At 52.3% G+C, this 24267-nt stretch overlaps 1 protein-coding gene across 11 annotated transcripts in view; it reads right to left on the reverse strand.

The window, feature by feature from the left end:
- Positions 1 to 24054, reverse strand: part of CFAP65 (cilia and flagella associated protein 65) — a 35524-nt gene extending 11470 nt beyond the window's left edge. For 3 of the 11 annotated variants that reach the window (XM_077155165.1, XM_077155172.1, XM_077155173.1), the window contains exons 1-20: positions 23902 to 24010; positions 20981 to 21119; positions 20454 to 20628; positions 18437 to 18621; positions 14952 to 15054; positions 14283 to 14449; positions 13877 to 14076; positions 13451 to 13596; positions 12816 to 13038; positions 12257 to 12522; positions 11144 to 11344; positions 10564 to 10923; positions 9164 to 9301; positions 7133 to 7378; positions 6388 to 6612; positions 5478 to 5633; positions 5091 to 5241; positions 4572 to 4700; positions 3396 to 3609; positions 2947 to 3075 (exon numbers count right to left, since the gene is read on the reverse strand). In XM_077155165.1, coding sequence (XP_077011280.1) covers positions 2947 to 3075; positions 3396 to 3609; positions 4572 to 4700; positions 5091 to 5241; positions 5478 to 5633; positions 6388 to 6612; positions 7133 to 7378; positions 9164 to 9301; positions 10564 to 10923; positions 11144 to 11344; positions 12257 to 12522; positions 12816 to 13038; positions 13451 to 13596; positions 13877 to 14076; positions 14283 to 14449; positions 14952 to 15054; positions 18437 to 18621; positions 20454 to 20621 — 3407 coding nt within the window. In that variant the 5' untranslated portion in view covers positions 20622 to 20628; positions 20981 to 21119; positions 23902 to 24010. Of the gene's footprint in view, positions 1 to 2946; positions 3076 to 3395; positions 3610 to 4571; positions 4701 to 5090; positions 5242 to 5477; positions 5634 to 6387; positions 6701 to 7132; positions 7379 to 9163; positions 9302 to 10563; positions 10924 to 11143; positions 11345 to 12256; positions 12523 to 12815; positions 13039 to 13450; positions 13597 to 13876; positions 14077 to 14282; positions 14450 to 14951; positions 15055 to 18436; positions 18622 to 20453; positions 20703 to 20980; positions 21120 to 23901 lie in introns of those variants that run through there. The other 8 variants (XM_077155167.1, XM_077155168.1, XM_077155171.1 and 5 more) reach the window with 8 other exon arrangements.
- Positions 24055 to 24267: the final 213 nt, after the last annotated feature.

The raw sequence follows: 24267 nt of genomic DNA on the forward strand, positions 1-24267 counted from the left end.
TCTTCCCTCCCTCCCAATGCACAGCCACGCTGCACCCTTCTCTCTTAGCCATGCACAAGCGGGGACCTCTGTCTCAAAGCCCTTTCCAGCCTCTCGGCCCCTCCCCTGGCTAATGGCTCTCCAGGCTGAGAGCCAGAGGGATTCAGGCCGCCCGCCGGACTCCAGCGTGAGTTCATCTTAACTAAACATCGGCAAAGATCCTATTTCCAAATAAGGTCCCATTTCCGGCACTTTAGGGTTAGGACGTGAACACGGGTTTTGGGGGTTACACCATTCAACCCATAACATTAACCCTGTGAAAAAATCTAGGGGGAGCTTTCTTCAGGAAGCCCTTCTGATGTGCCTACCTCTCCGGCAGCACACGGCACCCTATGCGAAGGAACTGACTGTCCTAGACCCCCAGCAGCACCCAGAGGGCAGGGACCAAGTCTGGTCCACATTTCCAGTTAAATTTTAGCCAATGAACTAAAGAGTTAATGCATGAACAAATGGCATTAGCCAGCACATTTGGTGTCTGTAAGGAATCGCCCCTTAAATGCAAGGCCAAGCAGAGCAGAAGCATCAGAGGAGAGGGCTTGGGAGAGGTGGGCAGCTGCATGGCTCTCTATTTGCCCTCCCCAAGAAGGCCCCCCTCCAAACGGGGCGCCCTCTCCATCCTGCCTGCTGCTGCCTTCAAGCCAAACCCATGCGTCCCCTTTCTTACTGGTCTTGCCAGGAACAAAACCCTCGGTCTCTTCTTTATGAGCTCAGCAGAGACAGGCTAGAAGGTTCAAAAATAGCCTTCTAAGAAATTGAAAGAAAACATAACAACACATAAAGCAAAGGAGAGTCAAGCCTTCCAAGGAAGGTTCCCTGGGCTCAGAATTCTGGAAGAAGCACGGACTGCCTTCCTGAACCTCAAATGATCTTCTGACGGATGGGCCCCGCTCAGCAGGCACCCTGCCTAGGTTTCCTCCCACCTCGGTTTCCAGCAGCCTGGACCCTCTCCACAGAAAAAGTGTGAGCTGGCTTGCTCCTACACAAACACATGTGCACCATCCACCAAATACCCTGCTCCTTTCCAGGACGCAGGCCAACTCTGCCTTTCCTGCCCCCACCCCTGAGCCCCGTAGGGCCTGGCTCCTGGCCCACTCCAAGAGCCCCAGTGAATGGCAGATCCGGAGCTCAAGGCAGAACCTGCATCTGCCCCAGCCAGGCTGGCAGCCCTGCCAAGCTTCCTCCATTATTCAGAGCCGGGAGCCCTCGGGACTCGCAGTCCTGGCCCCCAGACAGGAGGCACCTAAGGAGCCCGAGTCTCCATCTCCCTCCACCACAGGGATGGACGGGATGATCCAGAGAGCAAGGGGTGGTTATGGTCCACTTGAGGCTCCAGCCCCCACCCCCACTTCACACCCAAACCCCAAGACACTGCTCCCCCAGGTTGGTTTCTGAGATTGCTGGTGTCCCCCAAGTCTGAGGCTTTCACACTCACTCACCCACTGCCTTGGCCAGGGGGGGCCCTGAGCTCTCTATCCCAAGCCCAACCAGGTAGGGACACTTTTTTTTACTTCTGTTAAGCCAAACAAAGTTGGAAGTCATCAAAAGGAAGTTTACTAAGAAATCAAGGCATGTGGCAGAGGCAGCGAGGAAGAAAAGAAAAACACCCTGCCATTTCAATAGGATGTCTACAGGCACATGCCCTGGGCCCCGGTGGGAAGAAAGTCAAGCTCAGGGAAGGCCAGCGTCCAGGCCTGGCCCCACGTGACTTGAGAGGGGGTGTCTGCTCTGCAGCCAGACAGGGTTCTACCTGGCCAGCCCCAACCCTTCCAGTGACCGTACAGTGCCAGGTCCAGCCTCACCTGAGACTGGCCCCATGGCAGCAGATCCCTGCCCTACTCACTCCCCATCCTGAGACCCTCAACTTTCCCCAACTGCAGGCCTGGCCCCCATGGAGCTGAGACCCTCAGTGAACACCCAGCACACAGGAGCACCTCGAAGTCTCCCTGCAGACTCACTGGTTACTGCAGGGAGAGGCTCTAGAGGCCAACAAATCTGTGTTTGAACTTGGCTCTGCCCATCGGCGGCTGCGTGGCCTTGACTGAGCCCTTGACCTTGCTGACCCTCTGTCTCCCCATCCGCGAGAGTCAGGAGAGGAGGATTTTTTCACAGGGTTGATGTTATGGGTTGAATGGTGTAACCCCCAAAACCCGTGTTCACGTCCTAACCCTAAAGTGCTGGAAATGGGACCTTACTTGGAAATAAGATCTTTGCCAATGTTTAGTTAAGATGAACTCATGCTGGAGTCGGGCAGCCTGAATCCAAAATGACTGTTGTCCTTGTGAGAAGGTGAGAACAGACACAGACAGACACCAGAAGGCCACGTGACGTCGGGGGCAGGGATTGAAATGCTGCCACAAGCCAAGGCAGGCCAAGGACCTCCAGCAAATATCAGGAGCTAAAAGGGCAAGGGAGGGTTCTCCCCTGCCCACACTTGACATTGGCATTTTAGCCTCTAAAACTGTGAGAAAATAAAGTTCTGCTGTTTTAGGCCACCCAGATTGTGGCACTTTGTTTCAGCATCCCTGGGAAAGTAGCGCAGTTGGTGCAAGGGTTGGAGAGAAAAGGCATCATTGCCCAGTACAGGGCCGATGTGTGACATGCCTGGTGATGCTTCTCCTCCATGACATCACCAGGAGGACTCTGCCCCGCCCCCAGCAGGGTGGCTCCACCACTTCCCAGCACATCTCAACCAGCAGCACCTCCTGTGTCCTGGGCAAACTCCAGGGGCCCAGCTCCCCTGCTTGGTGGCCCCAGGCCCATAGCCAACCTCCACGTCACCCCCGATGATGGAAGCCCCCCCTTCCCAGGCACCAGGCAGCCGTCGGGCAGGACGAGGCAGCTTTCCCACCTGCCGGCCTCCAGGACCCTGTCCTGGCCCCCCAGCACCCCCGCTCAACCTGGCCATACCAGTCTGCCGGGACCACGCCACTGTTCTTCAGGGCGAGCAGCACCACAGAGGGGGGGGCCTCAATCGGCGCTGCCCCAAAATTGAAATCAAGCTTCAGAGGGGTGAAGACAGGGGGGATCTGGCTGGTGCTGTATGGAGCAGAGAAACAGGCTCAGCGGCATCCCTGAGCAGGGAGGGGATGGGGGAGCCCTCCCGGGGCTGTCTGGCTTGGGTGCTCAGCCCCCATCCCCAGGAGAATCTGAGGCTCGAGAGCGTGGGGTGGGCTAGTGCTTCAGATTTCAAGCCAATCCTTGACTTCTCCAGGCCCCTCTAAGGGTGGGCCAGAGTTTGGGTGGGGTGGGCCTCTCCCCTAAAAGATGCTTGGATGGGGCCTGGAGCTGGGATGTGGGCAGGAAATTCCAAGGACGACCCCATCTAGGCCCCACTCTTCCCCCAGGGCCCAGCTCACCTGTGTCGGGTGGGCGCCTTGTAGGTGAGCTCCCAGGGCGTGGGCTCGCGTTCCAGGTAACTGTTGAGTGTGTCCAGGGAGAAGAGGTGCCACAAGTGCTTCCGGGTGATGCCCTCAGCGCTGCCCATGGAGCAGACGTCCAGGACGGAGAGCAAGGGGTACACAGCCGACAGGGTGACGTGGCACAGCTCCTGCTTCTCCCCGGCCTTGTTATCTGGGGGAGGGGCATGGGAGAGAAGAGAGGGCTCACCTCCCAGCCCCCCATAGGCCACGCAGGCTGTAGGCACCCCCGGAGCCCGAGCAGGAGCAGCAGTACATCTCTGGGGGTTCTGGGGAGTTCCCAGCCGCCTGGCACTCTCCGTGCACTGGGAAAGCCTGAGCGCCCTGCCCGCAGCACCGCATTTCATGTGCAGCAGCAGTTTTTTCAAACTTTTAAAAAATCACAGTTTTAATGAGATATAATTTACATACTATAAAATTCACTCTTTTAAAGTGTACAATTCAGTGACATTTTTAGTGTATTTGCAGAGTCGTGCACCATCACCACTGATGTTAGAACATTTTCAACATCCCGAAAAGAAACTCCATATCCATTAGCCATCACTTGCCACTCGCTCATTCCCCTAGGCCCCTGGCAACCACTAACCTATATTCTGTCTCTGTGTGGATTTATCTGCCTCTTTTGAACAAGGTTTACTCATGTTGCAGCCCGTCTAGCATTTCATTCTTTTTTATTGCCTTGCATTTTATCCCATTTTACAGGTGAGGAAGCCAAGGCATAGAGAAGTTAAACAGCCAAGAATACACGGCTAATACGCACTGGAGCCAGGATCCAATCCCAGACAGTTTGGCCCCAGAATCCACAGCAGCCTCTGTTCTGTGCCCCCGACCCTCCTGGCCTGCCCCAGGGCACATTAGTAGTAGCTCTGTTTTACACAGGAGGAAGCTCAGGCCCAGGGAGGACGTGATCACACAACACATCAGTGAGGCAGTTCCTAACGCTTCACCTTCAGCCCAGGTACCCACAGAGACAGGTGGGGACATCCACCCCAGGTGCACAGGGGCAACCCAATCGTGCCTGCACTACTCTACTAGCTCTGGCTTGACTCCCGGCACCCCCACCCCACGTCCTGCTCATCCCTGGCCCCATCTCTCCATGCCAGGAGGCCCAGGTACCTCTGTGGGAGAGGAGAGAGTAGCTGATGGTCCAGGAGTACTGGAACCGGTGCTTGGGGCAGGCTGTCAGGTTGATGTTGTCCTGAGACCGAGGTGGCATGCTCCCTTCTGTCCGCTCCAGCTGCAGAACTGCTCAGCAATGAGCCAGTGGGGGAGGGTGGGCAGTGGGCAGAGCAGGTCCTTGGCACAGGCCAGAGAGTCTTGGCCTCTCCTCCTGCTACCTCCCAGAGTCTCCCCTCCCAATCCAGGACAGATGGGCCCACACTTCCTTGTGTGGTTGGCACCTGTGCATATTCCTTCACCTAGCAGCCCTGGCGGGTGGGTGCCATCAGTAGCCACATTTTACAGATGAGGAATTTGAGGTTCAGAGAGGAGAATCACCTGGCTAATGCCACACATGCAGAAAGCGGAAGCGCCAGGTCTTAACTCGTCCTCCGCCCGACCCCAAACCATGGTCTTAACCTGTGTCCCACCCTGCCCGCTCCAGCCCAGTTCCAGCCCCAGCCCAGGCGTTAGTACCAAAGGGGTCACTGCCGTCCACCTTGGGGTTGCTCTGCTCTAGGAACAGGTGATAATAGAGGGTGCAGTTGCCGCTGTTCAGGATTACCAGGGACCTGGACTGTGTGCTATTTACCAGTACATTGCCGAAGTCGAGCTCCTTTTCTTTTGCCTGAGGGCCAGAGTCAGCCAGCGGGGGGGGGGGGGGGGGGGGGGGCAGAGGGCTTCCCCTTGTGCCTGGTTCTCCCATCACCGGCCTCAGAGCATCCCCCTGGCAGGGCGGGTTCAGGGGTCGGGGCTCCCATCCCCTGCCCTCTTGGAGTCAGGACTCCAGGACCTTCCCCCATCCCCCCCGCTGTGCCCTGGCCCCAACCCTCACTCCCTGCCGGCCAGGGCTCTCCCACTCACACAGAGGCTGCTGCTGGTGCCCACGCCCACCAGCCGAATCATGTAATGGGTGGTGGGGGGTTTGGCGCTTAGGGGCACACCGGCTTCCCAGACCCACATCCCCACTCGGAACAGGTGCTTTGTCTCCTCCAAGGGGCTGAAGATCCACGTCAGGGTCTGGGGACACAGAGATGATCCCTGCGTGGGGGCCTCCTGGGGCCTCCCCAGGCTCCTGACCCTTGAGATGCCAGTGCCAGGTGTGCTTTCCCCATGCCAGATCCTTTATCTAAGCCCCACAATCCTGCAACCCCATGAGGTCAGGGGTATTATTTTAGCACCCCAGTTTTGGATGAGAAATGAGAAGTAGGGTAACTTGCCCAAGGCCACAGAGCTGGTGAGGCTGGAGCTGGGACACCTCCCCAGTTACTAGCTCCTGGACCACACCTGGTGTTGGTGGTTCTTATCCCAAATTTGGCCTCTTTGATCAGTGTCCAAGGCCCTGGGCCAGGCATGGGGGTTTGCCATTGAGGAACCTAGGCTCTGCCCCTCCAGAATGCCGCCAGCCCTGTTTCTCACCCCTTACTGACAGGTACCCATTGGCCCCAAAGCCAGCTGCTCTGTACCATCCTCACAGCGCTCTCACAACATCGGGGGTGATGGCTTGAGAATGGCCACGTCCCTGAGCCCTGGCATCAGAAGTCCTAGTTCAAATCCCAGCTTTGTATCCCCTAACTTTAGATCTTGGTAAATGACTCTTGTTTTGCCTGTCTCAGTTCTTGGGAAAGTAGGGGTGGCGATGATGGTAATAGCACCAGAAGACTGGGGGGAGGTGACCATGGGTCGAGTCAGACCCCACTAGGCAGGAATAAGAGAGAACGGTGGAGCTGAGGAGACCCTCGCTCTGGCCTCAGGCACGGCGGCGAGCACTCACAACGTTCTCGTTGGGTTGGATGCGCCCCCTGGCGGGCTGGACGGCCAACATCTTGCGGTGTTGCTGGGAGACCCTCCACTCAAACTCCAGGGGCAGCCGCGAGGGGTTGCGGAAGGAGAAGAGGCTGGTGGAGGAGCAGCCCACGCAGGTAGGCTTGAAGAAGACAGTTTTACAGGCGTCCAGCTTCAGCTGCAGCGGCTCCTCCCGGCTCTGCATGTTCACCTCCTGGGGCCAGAGGAGGAAGCACACTGCCCCTGGCTCCCTCCCAACATCCAAGAAGCCATGCTGGCTTTGGCATGGAAATGGGAAGCTTCTGTTGAAGGCAGAGTGGGTGGTGATGGACTCAGGGGTGGTTCTTGAAAAGGACTCAGGAGCTGAGTGAGGATGCTGGACCATCATGGCGCCAAACATGGGTCCATTATCCCAGATCCTATCCCTGTCCTGGCCTCAGCTGCCCAAACATCCTTCTACTATCTGCAGACAGATTTTTGTTGTCTGCCACCCAGCTCCTTCTGTTGGGAACTTCTACACCCCCTTCCCTGGTCCCAGACACCATGAGTTGGACAGGCAGGACTCTGAGAGTTGTGCACAGGGGTTCTCTCCCTGCTACTTCCTATAGGAGGAAAGATCCTTTGGCTACGTTAAGGGAACCTTAAAGGCCAACCCCAGAATGTAACTTTGAAAAGGGAACCCTTAAAATGTGGCCCACTCCCAAGGACCCAGGTCCCCTACCCCTGCCTCCTACCTTGAGATACTGAGGGCAAAAGTTGAATTGCAAGAAGAAAATATGCTGCCTCCAGAAGTTGCCCTTGGGGTAGGTACAGATGAGGAAGATCTGGTGGGCCCCGGGGGCCACAAGGCCTGAGCTGGGTCGCAGGACAATGTCCAAGCTGCTTTTGGGGGCCAGGCTGACGGTCAGCAGCATGGAGCCCTTGTTGACCAGGAGCAGGCTGCGGTAGGAGGGTTCACCAGAAGGTACAGCAGCAAATAGCTGGGGATGGGCGTGAAGAAAAGAGAAGAGGGACCCATACTTTTATCACCCCTCCCACAAGGAGGCACACGTTAGTCTGGTAGGGTTGTCTCCAAGGAGATCTGAGATGCTTTCAAGCATCCCAGTCAATAGCCTGGGAGCAGAGAATTGAGGGTGGCACAGCTTGGTCCAAGGAATGGTTCTGTTCTTCAGAGCCCTTCAGACAGTGACCTCCAGACAGGGGTAGCCACGGGAACAGGCCCCTGGGAAAGTCAGACTTCCAAGCACCTCAAGTTTAGAGTAGACGTTCTTTCAGTTTTGGGTTCATTTTAATCACTCTTTGAAGGACCCACCCTCAGAGATCCTGGTCTAGAAGGATCTGATGCAGGTGGCTAGGGGAACCCTACCTTGAGAAAGGGGAAACTGCAGCAATCCCAGCTCCCAAACTCTCCTTAAGCACCTAGAGTGTAGCCTGCAGTAGGCTAAGAACTGAGTAGGCTATAAAACACCAAACCCACAATCCCAGACCTGAGACTCCCACCACACTGGGGTGACAGCTTGTGTGAGTCTGCGTGGGAGCAAGGTAGGCCCCGAATTGGCTGGATTCAACAAAGGCCATAAGCCTGCTGGGAGGAACTGGCTAAGGGAAGGGAGCTGAGGAAGGCAGCCAGGGAGGGCTTGGGGGAAGGGGGTGGGAAGTTTTGAGCTAAATCTCAAGGGTGATAAAGATTTGGGATTGGAGGCCAAAAGTATAGATTGTGGAGGAGCAAAGAGTTCTATATCTCAGAAAAACATGTTGTTACTCTTAATCCATTCCTGTGGGGGTGCCTTATAAATAGGTCCATTGTAAATAGGACCTTTTGATGAGGTTACTTCAGTTAAGGTGTGACTCAACACAATCAGGTTGGGTCTTAAGGCCACTTTCAGAGCAGGCCACCAAGAGAGAAGCCACAGGGAGCAGCCAGAAGGTGGAAGTCCACAGAACCCAGAGGAGAAAGGAGAAGATGCCACTATGCGCATTGCCATGTGACATAAAAGCCAAGGACTGAGGATAACCAGCAGCCAGCCCTGGAGTACCAGCTTTTAGGAGAAAGCATTGCCTTGCTCATGCCTCAGTTTGGGACTTCTTTTAGCCTCGAAACCATGAGTTGACAAATTCCCATTTTTTAAGCCACCCCATTATGTGGTATTTGTTTTAGCAGATGGGAAACTAAAACAACCTCCAAGCGCAATATGAGGCACAGAGGTGGTGGAGGTGGTGCTGAAAAGACTGATGGCAGCTGGCAGGAGTCTGTACGCCTAAGTCCACTGTTGTCCTCCCTCTGTCATGCCAGTGGGAGCCTCCAAGGGCCCTTGGGAAAGGCCTGGGAAGTATGGCTCCTTGAGGAAGGGGCTAAGCCAAAGGGCCCGTTCTGCCTCCCCCACGGGACTTCTGAAGGGCGGGGGCTCATGCAGTGGATTGTCACTTCCCCAAGGGTTAGCCCAGGATGGGGACAGCAGACACTCAGGAAACAGGGCACATGCAAAGGAGGAGCTGGAGCGTTTGAAACATGAGCATGAGAAGAGCAGATGAGTGGAGCAGTTTGGGCGAGGAGATGGCAGCTGTCCATCCCCCCAGGCTTCTGGGTCCTCTCCCCTGTGTCATGGCCCCAGAAGAGAGTCCCCAACTGGTGCAGAGCCCCAGGGGTGGCAGCGGAGAGGTAGGGTCAGCCAGGGAGCGTAGGGAAGCTGCAGGGCCGTGTTTCTGAGGCCAGCAGAGAGGAGGGGGAAATCCAAGGAATCTGGTCCCTCTGGGGCCACGCTCACCTTGGGGGCATCCAGGAAATACTGGGGGATGGGGTGCTCCAGGGCGGCATGGTAGCTGTGGCCTCGTGCTCGCAGTGTCAGGCACCAGGACGGGCACACGGTGCAGTCCTCCTCAATGTTACTGTAGCTCTGCAGGACCTGCAAGGGCGCAGACCACAGAAACAGCTCAGAGTCCTGTGTCCGACACCGAGCGGCGGCCTCCCCTCTCCCTGCCGCCCATCCCTGCCATGCTGTGTGCCAGGCCCTGGACTGGGCACTCAGCAAACCCTCTTTTTAATCCTTTAACAGCCCTGGGAGAAGGTGGGGCTGGGTGAGAAAGAAACGGTAGGAAAGCAGCAGCCACCCAGTAGGAATTTGCCTAGAATGGCGCTGGCCAGTAGAAAGACAGTGAAAGCCACAGATGTAACTCGAAATGCTCTACTAGTTCCATAACAAGAGTAAATCATGTGAAATTAATTTTAATCAGATTGTTTATTTCACCCACTAAATCCAAAAGCTTCTCATTTAGGCATATACTCAATATAAAATTTATTAGTGAGCTGCTTTACATTCTCCTTTTCAAACTGTATGTTTTATGCCCCAGCTCATGGCCACGTGACCAACGCTCAGTCGCCACACGTGGCCGGTAGTGGCCATACTGTATGGCGCAGGTCTACTAAAACCTGTGACCTAAACTCTGATGGGCTCGACTTCGAGTCCTTTGACTCCACCTTCCCCCACTGCCAAGAGACAACAAAAGACCTGGCTTTGGAAAGTTGTCCTCAAAAGTTCGGACGTGACCCCAAGATGAAAAGACCAGGGCTCAGGGTCACTAAGGAGCTTGCCCACAGTTACAAAGCTGGGTAAGTGGCTCCTGAGCTGGTCTCTCCCCTGCAACCCCGGCCACGGGAAAGACCAGCAGGATGGGCAGAGGCGGAACAGGAGGAAACGGGCAGGGCTAAGTGCCAAGGATGAGAATAAGAGGCAGGGCGGACCACGGTGGGGCTGAGCTCCCCACCCCAAGCCCACACTCAATTATGTGGCCCCCTGACTCTCTCCCCAGATGTCCCATTCCTGCCTGCCATGGCCACAGCTCTTTTGGAGGCACTTCTCTTCCAACCTCAAGGACTGGAAGAGAAGCCAATGGAGCTCCACAGCTGGGGGCCCCAGGGAGCTGATCCCTGTGTGCCAACCTTTTCCGAACGGCTTTCCCAGCTGTGTTCTCCCTCTGCAGGGCATGGGAGGGCCCACTCGGAAAAGCGCAACCAGAAGGGGGAAGAGAGGCCTCCACCAAGGAAGGCTGGGCACCTGGGAGAAGACAAACCAATGGGGGCTGCTCCCCCTCCAGGGAGATAAATCCTGGTGTTGGGGGTTCGGGCAGGCGCCTGCCTCCCCACCTCATCTCACCAACCTGCACACACCTTATAGATGGCGAAGGCTTCAAGCTCGGCAGCACACAGGCAGTTGGGGTGAGGGGGCTGGAAGTGCAGGCGCAAGGCCGTGGACTTGAGCGGTGGCACATAGCAAGTGTCCGGGGTCACCCAGAAGGGACAGTCAGCCCTGCGCGTCCAGGCCACGGTGATCTTGCCCTTGGTGTGGTTCATCAGGCACAGGGGCACGGGGCTGGGGGTCTGCGGCCCGGGGCAGGCGCCAAAGTCCACCTCGACAGGCTCTATGCTGACAGGTGGGGGGAAGATGGCCGTGTCGCTCGTGCCATCACAGAAGTACTCAGTCATGGGGGGAACGGTCGGGTACTGCTGGGCTGGCGTGTACTCCGGGTCCTGGGGGGAGAGACCAGCGGCCCTGTGGCATGCCTGGCTGCCACTGCCCTGCCTTCCACACACTCCATCCTGGAAAAGGCTCCAAGGGTTCCACACAGGTGGCCCCACCCACTAAGGGTGCTTGCCCAGAGCTGCTGGGGAAGGAGGCCTGCGCCTGGGGCGGGCAGCCTGTTCCCATGGGGCTCTGGCATGTCTGGGGCCCATAGGGGTACCTGAGTACCTCGCTGGGAATCAGGAGGGCCCCATTCGTATCCTGCTCCAGCTGCCTCTCCTTCAGCATGGCCCCCAGGATGTCGGGAGGGTAGAGCACCAGACCCCGCGCCAGGTGTGTGCGGTACCAGGAGAGATGCTGGGGCCTCAGGATGGCTGGCTTCGTGCTCTCCGAGAGGCAGGTCCCCATCAGGTCCAGGAACAGTGGGTCCTGCCACGTCCAGGTGAGACGGGCCATGAGAGGGGTGGTGGGGAAAGAGAGGTACTGGGGCTTGAACTGAGGACAGAAGCTGGGGACAGACAGCGGGGCAGAAGCCACAGGGAGGCAGGCTGAGTGAGCGTCCCAACAGCTGCCTGGCTTGGCTAGGGAGACTGTGGGAGCTGGGAAAGCCCAGGGCCTGGAGCCCTTTGCCCGCTCTCCTGCCTCTGCCCATGGTTCCTCGGGATTCTGCGGCCCAGCCCACTGCCAGCCAAGAGGTCTGCAAGAGCAGATTCAGGCTGTCCCAGAGGCAGGGGATCTAGGGGATACAGGGGTGGCAATCTCACCAGGGCCTCTCTTTGCTCCTGTCTCTTTTTCCCACCCCCAGGGCCTCCCACACTGCATCTTCATGAGAATCAGAAAAAGGCACCCATTCCTCCAGGTAAGCAGATGCCATCCAGAGACGGGACACACTGCCCAGGGAGCTGACTGCAGGTGGATTTTAGCCCCCAGGAGCCACCTTGCACAGGCACTCCCTGGTCAAGGCACAACTGGTGCATCCCTATTCAGGACTCAGGGGTGGGTTGTAACTTTGAAGTCCTTTCCCCTGCACGTGCTGTGTTGGGTAATGGCCACAGCTCCCTCCCCCCAGCCCGGCAGCAATGTCTCTGGCCTGGCAGCAGTCAGGGCAAGTTTGGGGCACCCGAGTCTCAGAGTGGACCTTCATGTGTCCCTGGCCATGCTCTGGTTTCAAGGGCCTGGGAGAGGGCCCTGGAAGAGGATATGAGCCAGGCAGATGGTTCCCGAAGGTCTAGAGTGCAGGGGAGGGAGCAGTAAGCCCCATCTGTATCGGCTCCCAGGCCCTGGGGGAGCCCCAGGGGAGCCCCTCCCCTCCTCAGCTTTGCTCCGCTCCCTCAGGCACACCTGGTGATGGACGAGACAGACCACCCGCCGAAAGTAGATGATAGGGTGAGCCGGCTGGAAGGCGCAGCGCAGTGTCAGGCGTGTCTTGCCCACCAGGGTCCCGAAGGAAGGGCTGATGCTGAAGACGCTCTCCTGGCAGTCGATAGCAAACTGGAAGTACGCCGTGCAGTCTGCCTTGTTCTCAATCCACAGCAGCTGCTCTGGGTGCTCCCCGAGGTTGATCCAGTTGAAGTTGACGCAGTAGTGCTGCAGAGACACAGCGGGACCTGGGCACGGGAGATGGGGTCCCTGTGAGTGCCCACCCCAGCAGCCAGAGCATCACCGGGGGATGGCGGGACCAGGAGCGCCAGGTGGACACGTGTGATTCCTCGCTGAGCCCACCAGGGGGCAGCAGACACAGAGGCTGAGGGGTACCGGGCAAAGAGCGCTACAGAAGCCCAAGGTGGGAGGTCCTGAGCCCAGGGAGGATGTGCAACGTCCCAGGGTTGCTGGCTGCAGAAGCCCTGGGGGGCAGGTCCTGAGCCCAGAGGGTAACGCAGTGTCCTGGGGTTGCCAGTACCTGTACAGAAGCCAACAACTTTGAGCAGGGTTTGGGAGGCACAGCCAGAGGGCGTGATGGAGAAGTAGTCCATGGTCCTGGTGTCCAGGGTCTCGGGGCGGAAGAACACTGACACGTGTATCTTCTCTCCTGGGTGCACGACACCCTGGGCCGTGGGGCAGGAGAAGGCCTGGTCTTTGGGCAGCACGTCTGGGGACACTTCGATCCTGAAAGGGGCACTCACCTGTGCACCCAGGTGTGGGGTGGGAGGTCAGGTCCTGGGGTGGGCAGCCTGCGGCCAGGCCATGAGTGCAGGGCGAGGTTGCCTCCACCAGGAGGAGAGAAGGGGCCATGACATGTGTTCTGCACTGGGACCATCCAGAGGGGGGCAGTTGTCTAAAGGGCGGCACCTTCCTAGCCTTGCCTCAAAGGCACCATAAAGGCTAGCTGTGCTCCTGGGATCAGGACAGTCTTAGGGCTGTTCTTGGGGTATCTCTGGGGATGCAGGGGATATCCCACCCTGGTTCCCTGCTGAGGGGAGAGGGGGACATCTGCAGGGTGTGGAGAGGAAGGGGGGCACTCTGTATATGGGGTGGGTTAGAAGCACGCAGCCCCGTGGTCCCTGAGTCCTGGGCCCGTCCCCGGGGGCTGCGCACCGCCGACGGGTTATACAGCCTGATCTGCCTCTCGGCCGTGCAGCCCACAGCAACGGAGCCGAAGTTCAGCACTTTCTGGGAGCCCTCCGCATCCTGGTCCTCGGGGCGCTTCTGCTTTATGCTCACCAACAGCTGGGAACACTTGGCTGGGGCACAGATGGGGGAGCGTGGGGGAAACCCATCTGGCCTCTGGGCCCCAGCTGAGCAGCACCCCTAAAGAAGGCAGGTGTCCCCAAGGAAAAACTGTTCAGCCACCCCAAGGAAAGCAAAGGAAAGGCAAAGCTGGTGGGGTTTGGGGAAGGCCAGGAGGCTGGTGGTGTCCTGTGAGGGCCAGGGCAAGGCGGGAGGTGGCGGGGGATGGGGGCACTGAGCCCCACAGCAGGTGGGCGGGAGGGCACAGGCGAGCGGGCGGAGGGTGGGCCTCACCCATGGCCTGCAGCTGAATGCTGGTCTTCTGTGTGTTGCTGTCCCCGAACCAGCATGTGGCCTGAGCCTCGTAGATGACGGCCATAAGCGGCTGAAGGGTCACCTTGATCCTGCAGGCCAGGCCGGACTCCAGCAGCCCCGTGGCGGGTATCATCTGGAAAGGGCTGGGGAATTCCCAGTTGAAGAAAGTAGGCAGGTCCCTGGGGGTGGATGGGGGAGGTCAGAACGGCAGGGCTCCTCCTGACCCCTACCCGGCTTTGGAAAGGCACAGCCCCTGGGCAGCCCTCTCCACACACCTCTACTGGGATTGGCCAGTCTCTCCTACTCCCCAGCACCACCCTCCCCGTTCTTGCTCTCCCCACCTCTGGGTCTCAGAGGGAGAGTGAGCCTCAGGCTCCCCCCTCACCCAACATTGCTCAGGCAGAACCAGGCCTCGGCCATGTCCCCCACGGCACACACAGGCAGCTGCAGGGATGGTGGACAGATCAGCTTGTGACAAGGCAGGCTGGCCCTCAGGTCTACATGGAACATCCCCTCTGCTTTCTCAAACCACAGCTGGTCCACGTACTCCTTCTGCGGTGTTGGGGTGGGGAGCAGACTGATCAGGGGTACCTAGAAGGTGCTCAGGGACCACATACCCCACCCCAGTTCCAGACATCCCCAGTGCAAGCAGAGAGGGGCATGGTCAGGTGGTGACCCACCCTCCCAGTCTCCAAGGAGAAGATCAGATACCAGGGCTCCCACATATGGACAGAGATATGGGACCTCTTGTGCGGGTAACAAAGCATTTGAGGGGAAGCATCCAAGAATAGGCCAAGGAATCCAGGGCCTCCTGGTGGATCATACAGTATCCCAGCCTTTACGCTCCAATATCCAACTGGAAACCCCTCTGTCCAATGAGATTAGGGTCTAAGCCCCGTTCCAGAGCTCCCCAAGCTGGAGGCCTTGTGTGGCCGGCAGGATGTGTGTGGCTGGGGGAGCGGCTTAAAAGGCCTTGGTGCTCTGCCCCGCCTCATGCTCTGAGATCACTTTTCTCTTGTCTCTTCTGCCCTCTGCTCACCACCGAGGCTCTCACCTCCTCCATAGGCCGGAAGATGATGGGGAGCATAAAGGTTATGCCCGGGCTCAGTAGGATGGGCTGAGGGATGACCGTGAAGAAGAACTTGGTCTTGGGAGGCCTGCGAGAGAGAGCCAGGGAGCAGCACTCGCAGAGCAGGGCATAGGGAGCCAGAAGGCGCAGAAAGGTTAAGGGAGGCCCTGGAGAGCAGAAGGGGTGTGGGCGCTGGGGGAAAAGACCCCAGGGATGAATCCAAGGAGGGGGAAGCATAGGAGTTCTGTCCCAATAGCACCTGTCACCCTCCTCCTCCCCCTTCACTAGCCTCCCTCTGTGCCCTGCTCTTCCTGTCGACCTTCCTTCCAGAATGTCAGAGCAGCGAATACAGAGATTCAGGGGCAAGGCAGCTAGCTGCCTGGTGGTCCGTGCAGTCGACAATGGGGAAGGGTGGTCCTGATTTAACAAAATCTCCAACTACTTAGCTGGGGTAAACCAAGACTGAGAACGGAGGGACTGAGGGTGCCACAGAGCCTGCCCCCGTGGGCTTTCCAACCAGAAACCTCCGCAGAGCTGTAGAATCCCATTTGGGTCATACCTATAGATGTTGCAGACTTTTAAAAATATTGATAAGAAGAAGATGTTGTCAAAAACCTTATACAAATAAAATTACAAGTTTAGATGAAATAAATATATTTCTAGGAAAAGTTTACTTGCCAAAACTGATTCAAGCATTTTACAATGAAATTTATGGCACTCTACTTAAAACCACGAAAGAAATTGAATAGGTAGTCAAATATCTTCCTGCAAAGAAAACACCAGGCCAGATGGCTCAGAGCAAGTTCTACCAACCATTTGAAGAAAAATCTTAAACTCTTCCAGATAATGTAAAATGAGGAACACTCTCTAACTTTTTATGAAACCATCTTAATTTGGTTACCAAAACCTGACAGAAGCAGGAGTAGAAAGTAAAACTATAGACCAATCTCATTCACAAACAAAATATTAGCAGGAAGAACTTAGTAATACATAGAAAGGGTACGCAATCATTACCAACTCGGGTTTATTCCAGGAACCCATGCTTGGTTTAATATAGAAAATAATATAATCTACTATATTAAATTAAAATAGACAAATCAAATGATCATGTCAGTAAAGAAAATTACTAGATAAACTTCAACATCTATTATGAAAAAACTCTCAGTATACTAAGAATAGAAGAAAATTCTACAAAAAATAATCTACTGGAAGCATTCAACCTCATGGTGAAATGTTGGGCTCTTTTACTTTGAGATCATGAACAAATGAGTATATCTTCTATAATCACTTCATTCAGCACTTTCCTATTCAAAAGTGCATGATAGGCATGAAAAATAAAGAAAATGTGTAAGGATTAGAAAGAAGAAAGAAAATGCCATTTTCTGTATAAAATATGAATATATACATAGTAAAAAACAAAATAAGTAATAGATTATCAGAATTAATAAGAGGATTTAGCAAGGGTGCTGATACAAAATCCATATAAAAATAAATAATCTACAAACCAGACCAAAAAGAACGTGAAAACAATTTTGAAAGATACCATGTATAACATCACCAAAAATATAAAACACTCTAGAATAGATCTAACTAAAGGTGTATAAGCTGTCTATGGAGAAAATTTTACACTTTATTTAGTGTAAAATTATTTAGAGACATGGAAAAAGACCTAAACAAAAAGTTACACCAAAGACCTAAACAAAAAGTTACACCATATTCATGGATTTCAAGAGTCAATATGTAATGATGTCAGTTCTCCCCAGATTCAATTAAATCTCACCTGAAATCTCAGAAAGGAGTATATTTGCTTGTGTGTGCACATATTTGTGTGAGAAATTGATTTGTAAATTTAAAGTGCAAAGGGCCAAGAAAAGCCAAGACAATCTTGAAGAAGAACAAAATTTAGAGGATTTATACTACGCGATATCAAGATTTACTATAAGCTCTCATAATTTATTCAGGATGATACTGGCCCTGGTATAAACAAATAGACGAAGGAAACAAAACAGGGTCCAGAAATGGACCAAAACCTAAGTCGACACTTGATCTATGTCAGTAGTCTGGGGAATCATCAGGGAAAGTATGAACTTTTCAATAAACGGTGTTGGGACAATTGGGAATTCAGCTGAGAAAAAAATGTCATCAGATCCTTATTTCAAACTATTCACAAAAACCAATTCCATACAGATAAAAGACCTAAATATCAAAGACAAAATTATGAAGTCTTTAGAAGCTACTATAGGAGAATATCCTCATGACCTGGAGGTAGAGAAGGACTTCTTAAGCAAGATATCAAAGCAACAACCATAAAAGGAAAAGATTGATAAATCTGATTACATGGAAATTAAGAACTTCTTTTCTTCAAAGGACACGATAAAGAAAGAAAAGACAAGTCACACTAGGGGAGAAGATATTCACAACACACAACTGATAAAAGAGAAGAACTTCTAGAAGTAATGGAAACCTAAACAAACAACCTAATTGAAAAAAGGGGGACAGACTTGAACAGGAATTTCACAAATGAAGAAATGTAAATGATCATTAATATATGAAAAGCGCTCAACCGTATTAGTAATCAGGGAAGTGCCAATTAAAACCCCAACAAGTTACAAGTCTGACAATAGCAATTGTTGAAAGGGATGTGTAAGATTAACTTTTCATGTACTGTCAGTAGGACTATAAGCTGATACAAGTGCTTTGGTAAATAGTTTGGTTCTATGTGCAAAAGGTGAACATGTATATATCCTAAGTCCCAGCAATTCTAATGCTATGTGTCTACCCCAGAAAAACTTTTGTGCGTGTGCAGCAGGAGATGTATACATGCGTGTTGATAATAGCCCCAAACTTGAAACAACCCAAATGTCTCTCAACAGAACAGTGGATAAAGATAAAGGCTTTATGGTATAGGCATCCGTTGGAATACTATTCTGCAACGAAAATGGATAAATCATAGATGCATACATAACACGGATGAGTCTCACAAATACAATTGTGCAAAAATATCACTGAGAAAAGAATACCATATGATTCTATTTACAGAAAGTCCACAGGTAGGCAAAATTTAAACATATCGTTTAGAGATGCAAACATAGGTGGTAAATCTATTTGAGAAAAGCCAGGAAATTGTTATCATAAAAGTCAGGATGGGGTGGGCAACGGTGGCTCAGGGGCAGAGTTCTCGCCTGCCATGCCGGATACCTGGGTTCGAGTCCCGCTGCCTGCCCATGCAAAAAAAAAAAAGTCAGGACGGTGGCTATCTTTAGGGACAGGGAAGGGTGAATTTCAAGGCACTGTTGTTATTCTGCTATTTAATCCTGTTATACGGGTTCCACTTTCTATAAGCCTTCAAATTGCACATGCTTTTTATACTCTTCTGATTTTATGTGACATTGAAACAGCTTTGAAAGAGTGCCTGCCTGGGGGACTCAAAGCTTCAGGGACTGAGTTGCTGCCCCCCCCCATATTGGTACCTGTACTTCATCTTCTGGATTTTCAAGGATCGATTTTTCAGCACCAGCTTCTTGGTGGTCTCCTTCCCTAGCTCCCAGCCCTTCCACTGCAGCTCTTCAGCCACTTCAATGCCCCAGATGACCCTCTTCTTCCTCCTGTCCTGCTGCTTTGGGAAGCACATCTGAGTCTCCATGTGGCCAGCAGGCTGCTTCCGTCGTCAGGGATAGGAGTGGGGAGAAAGGATGATTAGCAGGGTAGGACTTAAAGACCCAGCCATTTGGCAAGGATCCCCTTGCCCCTGGGGGGGGGGGGCGGTCTGGAGAGAGAAGGTAAGGGTCAGGAGGGCCCTAAGTTCACACCTTACCTCTTCCAAGATGACCTGAATGGTTTTTCATCCCTTGAACATGCTCCCAAAGACTTCCCTAGGCCACCCCATCCAGCCACGCTACCCAGCACCAAATGCGATCTTGGCTGGCCTGATCTGTTCCTCAGGGCACGCTCGGATACCTTTCCCTTGGGGTGCTGTCTCCTCTGCTGCCCCCTCCTCTTGCTTTTCTACCAAAGTCTCTCCTACCCGGAGCAGTCTATCTCAGGCACTTTTCCGGATCACAGGGATACTCCACCATTCGCCCTTCCCTCTTCAACTGCCTTGTGGAGCAGAGAAGGAAACCAATTTGCCTTTGACCAATGCCCACCCCATGCCCTGTCTCCTGGGACCACTCCAAGGGCTGCTGGTGCCACTGGAGGTGCAATGGAAAATCATTTCATAGGCTGACCCGTAGCCCAATGCATCTAAGAAGGAGGAGTATGAAAATCCCTGGGGTGGTAAGGTGGTGGGGGAACTAACCTACATGCCTCTTTGGACCAAGGTCATTGCTATGAATGGTCAACTTATTGCCATTTTATTTTATCTTTGACCAATTATTGTTTTTATAGTGGTATATAATCTAAGGATTCATCCATTCAACAAATAATTGCTGACCACCTACTATGTGCCACATACTGTTCTAAGTGCTGGGACAGCAACAGTGAACAAGATCAACAAATCTTTCCTAGCTTGAAGTTTATGCTCTCAGGTTCCATATTCACAGGGAGTACTGAGTGGCCAATATAGCATTTTCTTTCCCAATTTGCCCTTCAAGGAAAGGTAACATGGTTGAGGGAGAATAATTTATTATAAATCTCAATTGGTGCAACAGTCAGTGTCTAACTTGAGAAACAAGAGTCACTCCGGGTGTTCAAAACAGAGGGAATGAATGCAGGGAATTACTTTCACAACCAGGGATGGTGAAGCAACCCAGAAGTTAGCAATGTCAAGAAGCTGCTACTACACCCAGGCTGGGGGAGGAGGCCTGTTCGGTGGAAGCTGAAGCCACAGAGGAGATGCAACTGCTGACAGAGACACTAGCAAAAGAGGAGAGGAAGAAAGAGGAATGCCCTGGCTTTTCCTTTCCTTCCAATCTCCTGCCAGCTCAGAGCAGAGCCAGGGAAGGGCAAGGAATGAATCTGAAGGCAGACAGGCCGAGAATGGCACAGAGGGGTGACCAGCCCTCTGAAATCGGCTCACCAGTCCACACAGGCAAATACAACCACCAGCACATCAAAGGAAGTTCCTGACACCCACACACAACAGTCGCACCCCAGAGTCACACCCCTACAACTGCATGCACAACCCCGACTGTCAGGAAGAGAGAACCACTCGAGTTGCAAAAAACAAACAACATCCACGCATTGATCTAATACAAGTCCTGCAGGAGAGCTGTCCAAGGGGAGAGAAATGTGCTGGAGATGCTACCAGCCTCTGACTCACTCCTCCCCGGAGTTCTCCTCCCCAACCCCCGCCCCCGCTGCCCCAGTCTCCCAGGTCTCCCTCGTTCTGCTCCTCCCTGCTGCCACCTTTCCAACCCGCTTAGTGCTCAGTCTATACAGGGTCTAGAGCAGGGTCTAGACAGGAAATTCAGGTCCTCCCAGATTACCACCACCACTGCCCTGCTCCCTCTGCCCAGCCGGGGCCCTCTGCATTCTTCTCCCCCGGACCTGTGTCCTCACACAGGCGCTGGTGTTGCTGCTGCTGCCGGCGCTCGTGGCCGCGCTGCTGGCCGCCGTGGTGTGCGCGCTGGGGCTGAAGCACGACGCGGAGTTCATGGTGTGGTCCCCGCTCTCCCTGGGCCTCGGGAAGGGGTCTGGGGCTGCCTGGGTGAGCATCGGGTGCCTGGAACACAAGTCCAATGGGGAGACTGCTGGCTAAACCCGGAGTTTCTGCCAGATCCTGGCCTGAGTGTGGAACTGCAAAGACACCAGAAGGAAGATAAGAGGCACATGGAAAAGAGAGGTTGATGGGGTAGATTCACTGTGGAGGAGAAACCCAGGTGGTGCCATAAGGAAGGAGACTGAATCCAAGGCCCAAGGCTTTGCCTGGGAGCCTAGGGACTCACCATCAGGAAAGACATTTGGAAGAGGGGTTTGGGGAAGAGAACCACCCAGTCATGTCCCTCTCTGCTCATGACCACCCTTGGCCTTGCCCAGCAAGTCCCCAGTGAGTGTTGCTGGAACACGTGCATTACCTTTATCTGGCTTTCCTCTCTACTTGTTTTCCCTGGGTGCGTCTTGCTTCCCGCGAGAATAGGAATAAGGAGCAAAGAAAAGCCAATTGGGGCTGGCAGGTGTCCTTGGTCCTCTGGGCTCCCTCCGACAGTACACAACCTGTAGTCCAGGTTTAAGGTAAACATCTACTGAAATAAGGATTCAACGGATTGAAGGATAAATGTGTCAAAATCTAGAGCAGAGGGATTGAATTTGTGAGATCCATGGATAGACTGTGGCTGGAAATCATACACAAAATGTCCTGTGGATGTACATTTGCTCTTTTCCACGGAAAGCATCCATCGCTTTCACAAAATGCTTGAATGGGTATGTGGCCCCATTCTAGGGGACATGCAAGTATCCCAGACTGGCTCTGGCTCCATCGCCTCCAGTACCCTCTTCCTTTAGCAGTTCAAGTGGGGCTATGTCAGTAGAAGCTGTTATTCATTTTGAGATCATTATTCCAAGAGTTTGGAAAGGACACTGAGTAGTTTGAAAAAAATACATATGTTTAAGAAGCTAGGAATTAAAAAAAAAATAACAACATACAAATACAGACATTCTTACCATATGATCATTCCATTCTTGGTAGATAATCAATAATTCACAATATCATCACATAGTTGTATATTCATCACCATGATTATTTCTTAGAACATTTGCATCAATTCAGAAAAAGAAACAAAAAGAAAAAAACTCATACATACCATATCCCTTACTCTTTCCTCTCATTGATTGCTAGTATTTCCATTTACCCAATATATATTAGCCTAAGTTTCTCCTATTTTTTTCTATACCTCTTATCACTCCTTTTCATAGATCACTACCATTTCAATCTACTCAATCTATTTTAACATTTGTTCCCCTTATTATTTATTTATTTTTAACCCATATGTTTTACTCATTTCTCCATACCATAGATAAAAGGAGCCACAGACATAAGGTTTTCACACTCACACAGTCACATTGCGAAAGTTATACCATTATATAGTCATCTTCAAGAAACATGGCTAGTGGAACACAGTTCTACATCTTGAAGCAAGAAGCTAGGAATCTTCCCACTCAGACACTATAGCTCTAGCCAACCCTGCTCAGGAACACATGGAAGGGATTTGCGGAACACGTGGAAGGGATTTGCAGACCTCTATGATGATTCACCTCGAAAGGTTCAGCTCTAGTTTTCCTTTACACTCTATATGGAACCAGCATTCATGAAATTGCCTAACACAGTACTGGCCCCCCTAAATACATACATAACTAAAAATTTTCTAATAGCCACATTTTAAAACATAAAAAGAAACAGGTGAAATTTATTGTACTATTTTATTTAGCCCACATGTCCAAAATATTATCGTTTTTATATGTAATCAATATTAAAATACTAATGAATATTTTGCATTCTTCTTTTTGTGTACTGTCTGTGAAATTCAGGGTATATTTACTCTTTCAACCCATCTCAATTTGGACTACCCAAATTTCAATAGCCATTTATGGCTATAGCTACCATATTAAACAGCATCAACCTAATATCTTTTTAAACATATGTATTCTTTTCAAACTACTCAGTGTCCTTTCCAAACTCTTGGAATAATGATCTCAAAATGAAAAACAGCTTCTACTGACATTTACCAAGTAGAATTGTGAGTCCTTCACAGGTATTTCAGTCCTCATGATAGGTTATTAATAGATGTAAGCTGCCTTTTTATTTGGCCTAAAATGATTTCTTTTCAAGTTTGGGTCCAGCTCTTTATTATAACAACTCAGGTTTAGTAAACAATTCCATGGTCACCCTTTAGGATTTTATATATTTCTATCAGACACCTTCTCATTCCCTCCCCACAGAGGGACAGATTCGGTTGATTCAGTTTCTCTTAATAGGCAACATCTCCAACCCCTCTGGATGGGACTATCTTAGATTCCTTCATTCATTCATAGAAAAAGCATTTGCTGAGTGTCTACTATGTGCCAGGTACTGCGCTCAGCATGGGAAAAGACAGGACATATCATCTACCTTCAATTGTGAAGTGGATATTCTGATGAAATTCAAGAAATGTTATTTCAGGGCAGCAGGTGCCATTACTTCCCTGCCATTGGATGCCCTTGCTGACCTGCCTTGACTCAATATTTCTGACCTCAGGGGATTCTACAGACTGCTCCTGCCTCAGTGTTCTGAAAAAGTCTCCAATTAACACCTGAATCTATCCCAGAGAGTGCACAAAAGAGATGAGAGTAGGGGAGATAAGTGGGGTAGAAAGCTGAACCAGCTCATGCCATAGGGCTTATAGGAGTGAGCACTGGACTTGGAGCAAGGAAAGCTGGGTTCCAGCATCTGCTCAGACTCATTTGAGATAGGCCAGGCTCTCCATCTCCCTGAGCCTCAGTCTCCTCACCTGTAAAATAAGGGTCATCCTAAGTATTTCACGAAGTTGATGTGAAGTTTGAATAAAATAGGGCTGTGAAAAGGCACCAGACAGACCTATCTTATTATTTTTAGCAATCATACTTTCCACATTAGCCTGCACTACTCTTTCAAAGGACTTAGACAACTACAATTATTTTGAAGAGACTGGGTAAATAGGATCTATTTTTAAAAATTCAATTTTGTAATCTAGAGGACTTTAAAAAATATATAAAATCATAACCTTCCGTTAGTTGCCTAATTTCCGACCTAAAAATTCCCAAGATGACCATGGAAAAGGTGGATGATCATTGTGTCGAGTCGAGGAAGGAAGAAATAGGTAAAATGAGGAGGAAGGAAGCATATTCAGGACTGATCCTTTCTCTTCGGGATGCTCAATCTGATTCCCGCCCAAGTCTCAGCCCCACGGAGTCCTCCTGGGGGAAACAAGGAGGGAACCCTGGCCGTGATTTCCCGGAGGAAGCAGTCTCCCGGGACATATACCTTCCCTAGCCACTCGCGCCGCTCCCTGGGTCCCTGGGATCAACGCTCAGACTCACGCGGCCGCCATGCTGTCGTCTCCATAGATACAGGACGCGCAGACTACCGCGTCTCCTGGTATCCCAGGGCAACGACGGCAAACCGAATGAGTCATGACGCACAGAAAGCGACTGCACCGCCCAACTCAAATCCCTACCCTCTTTTCTTTTTTTTTTCTTTCTTTTTTTTTAGCATGGGCCGGCACCGAGAATCAAACTCGGGTCTCCGGCACAGCAGGCGAGACCTCTGCCTGCTAAGGCACTGTGGTCCACCCCCTACCCTTATTTTTGATCGTCTGACTTTCCCTACTAATAGTAATTGTGCACTTCT

This window comes from Tamandua tetradactyla, chromosome 3, assembly GCF_023851605.1.
Source record: "Tamandua tetradactyla isolate mTamTet1 chromosome 3, mTamTet1.pri, whole genome shotgun sequence".
NCBI classification, from domain to species: domain Eukaryota; kingdom Metazoa; phylum Chordata; class Mammalia; order Pilosa; family Myrmecophagidae; genus Tamandua; species Tamandua tetradactyla.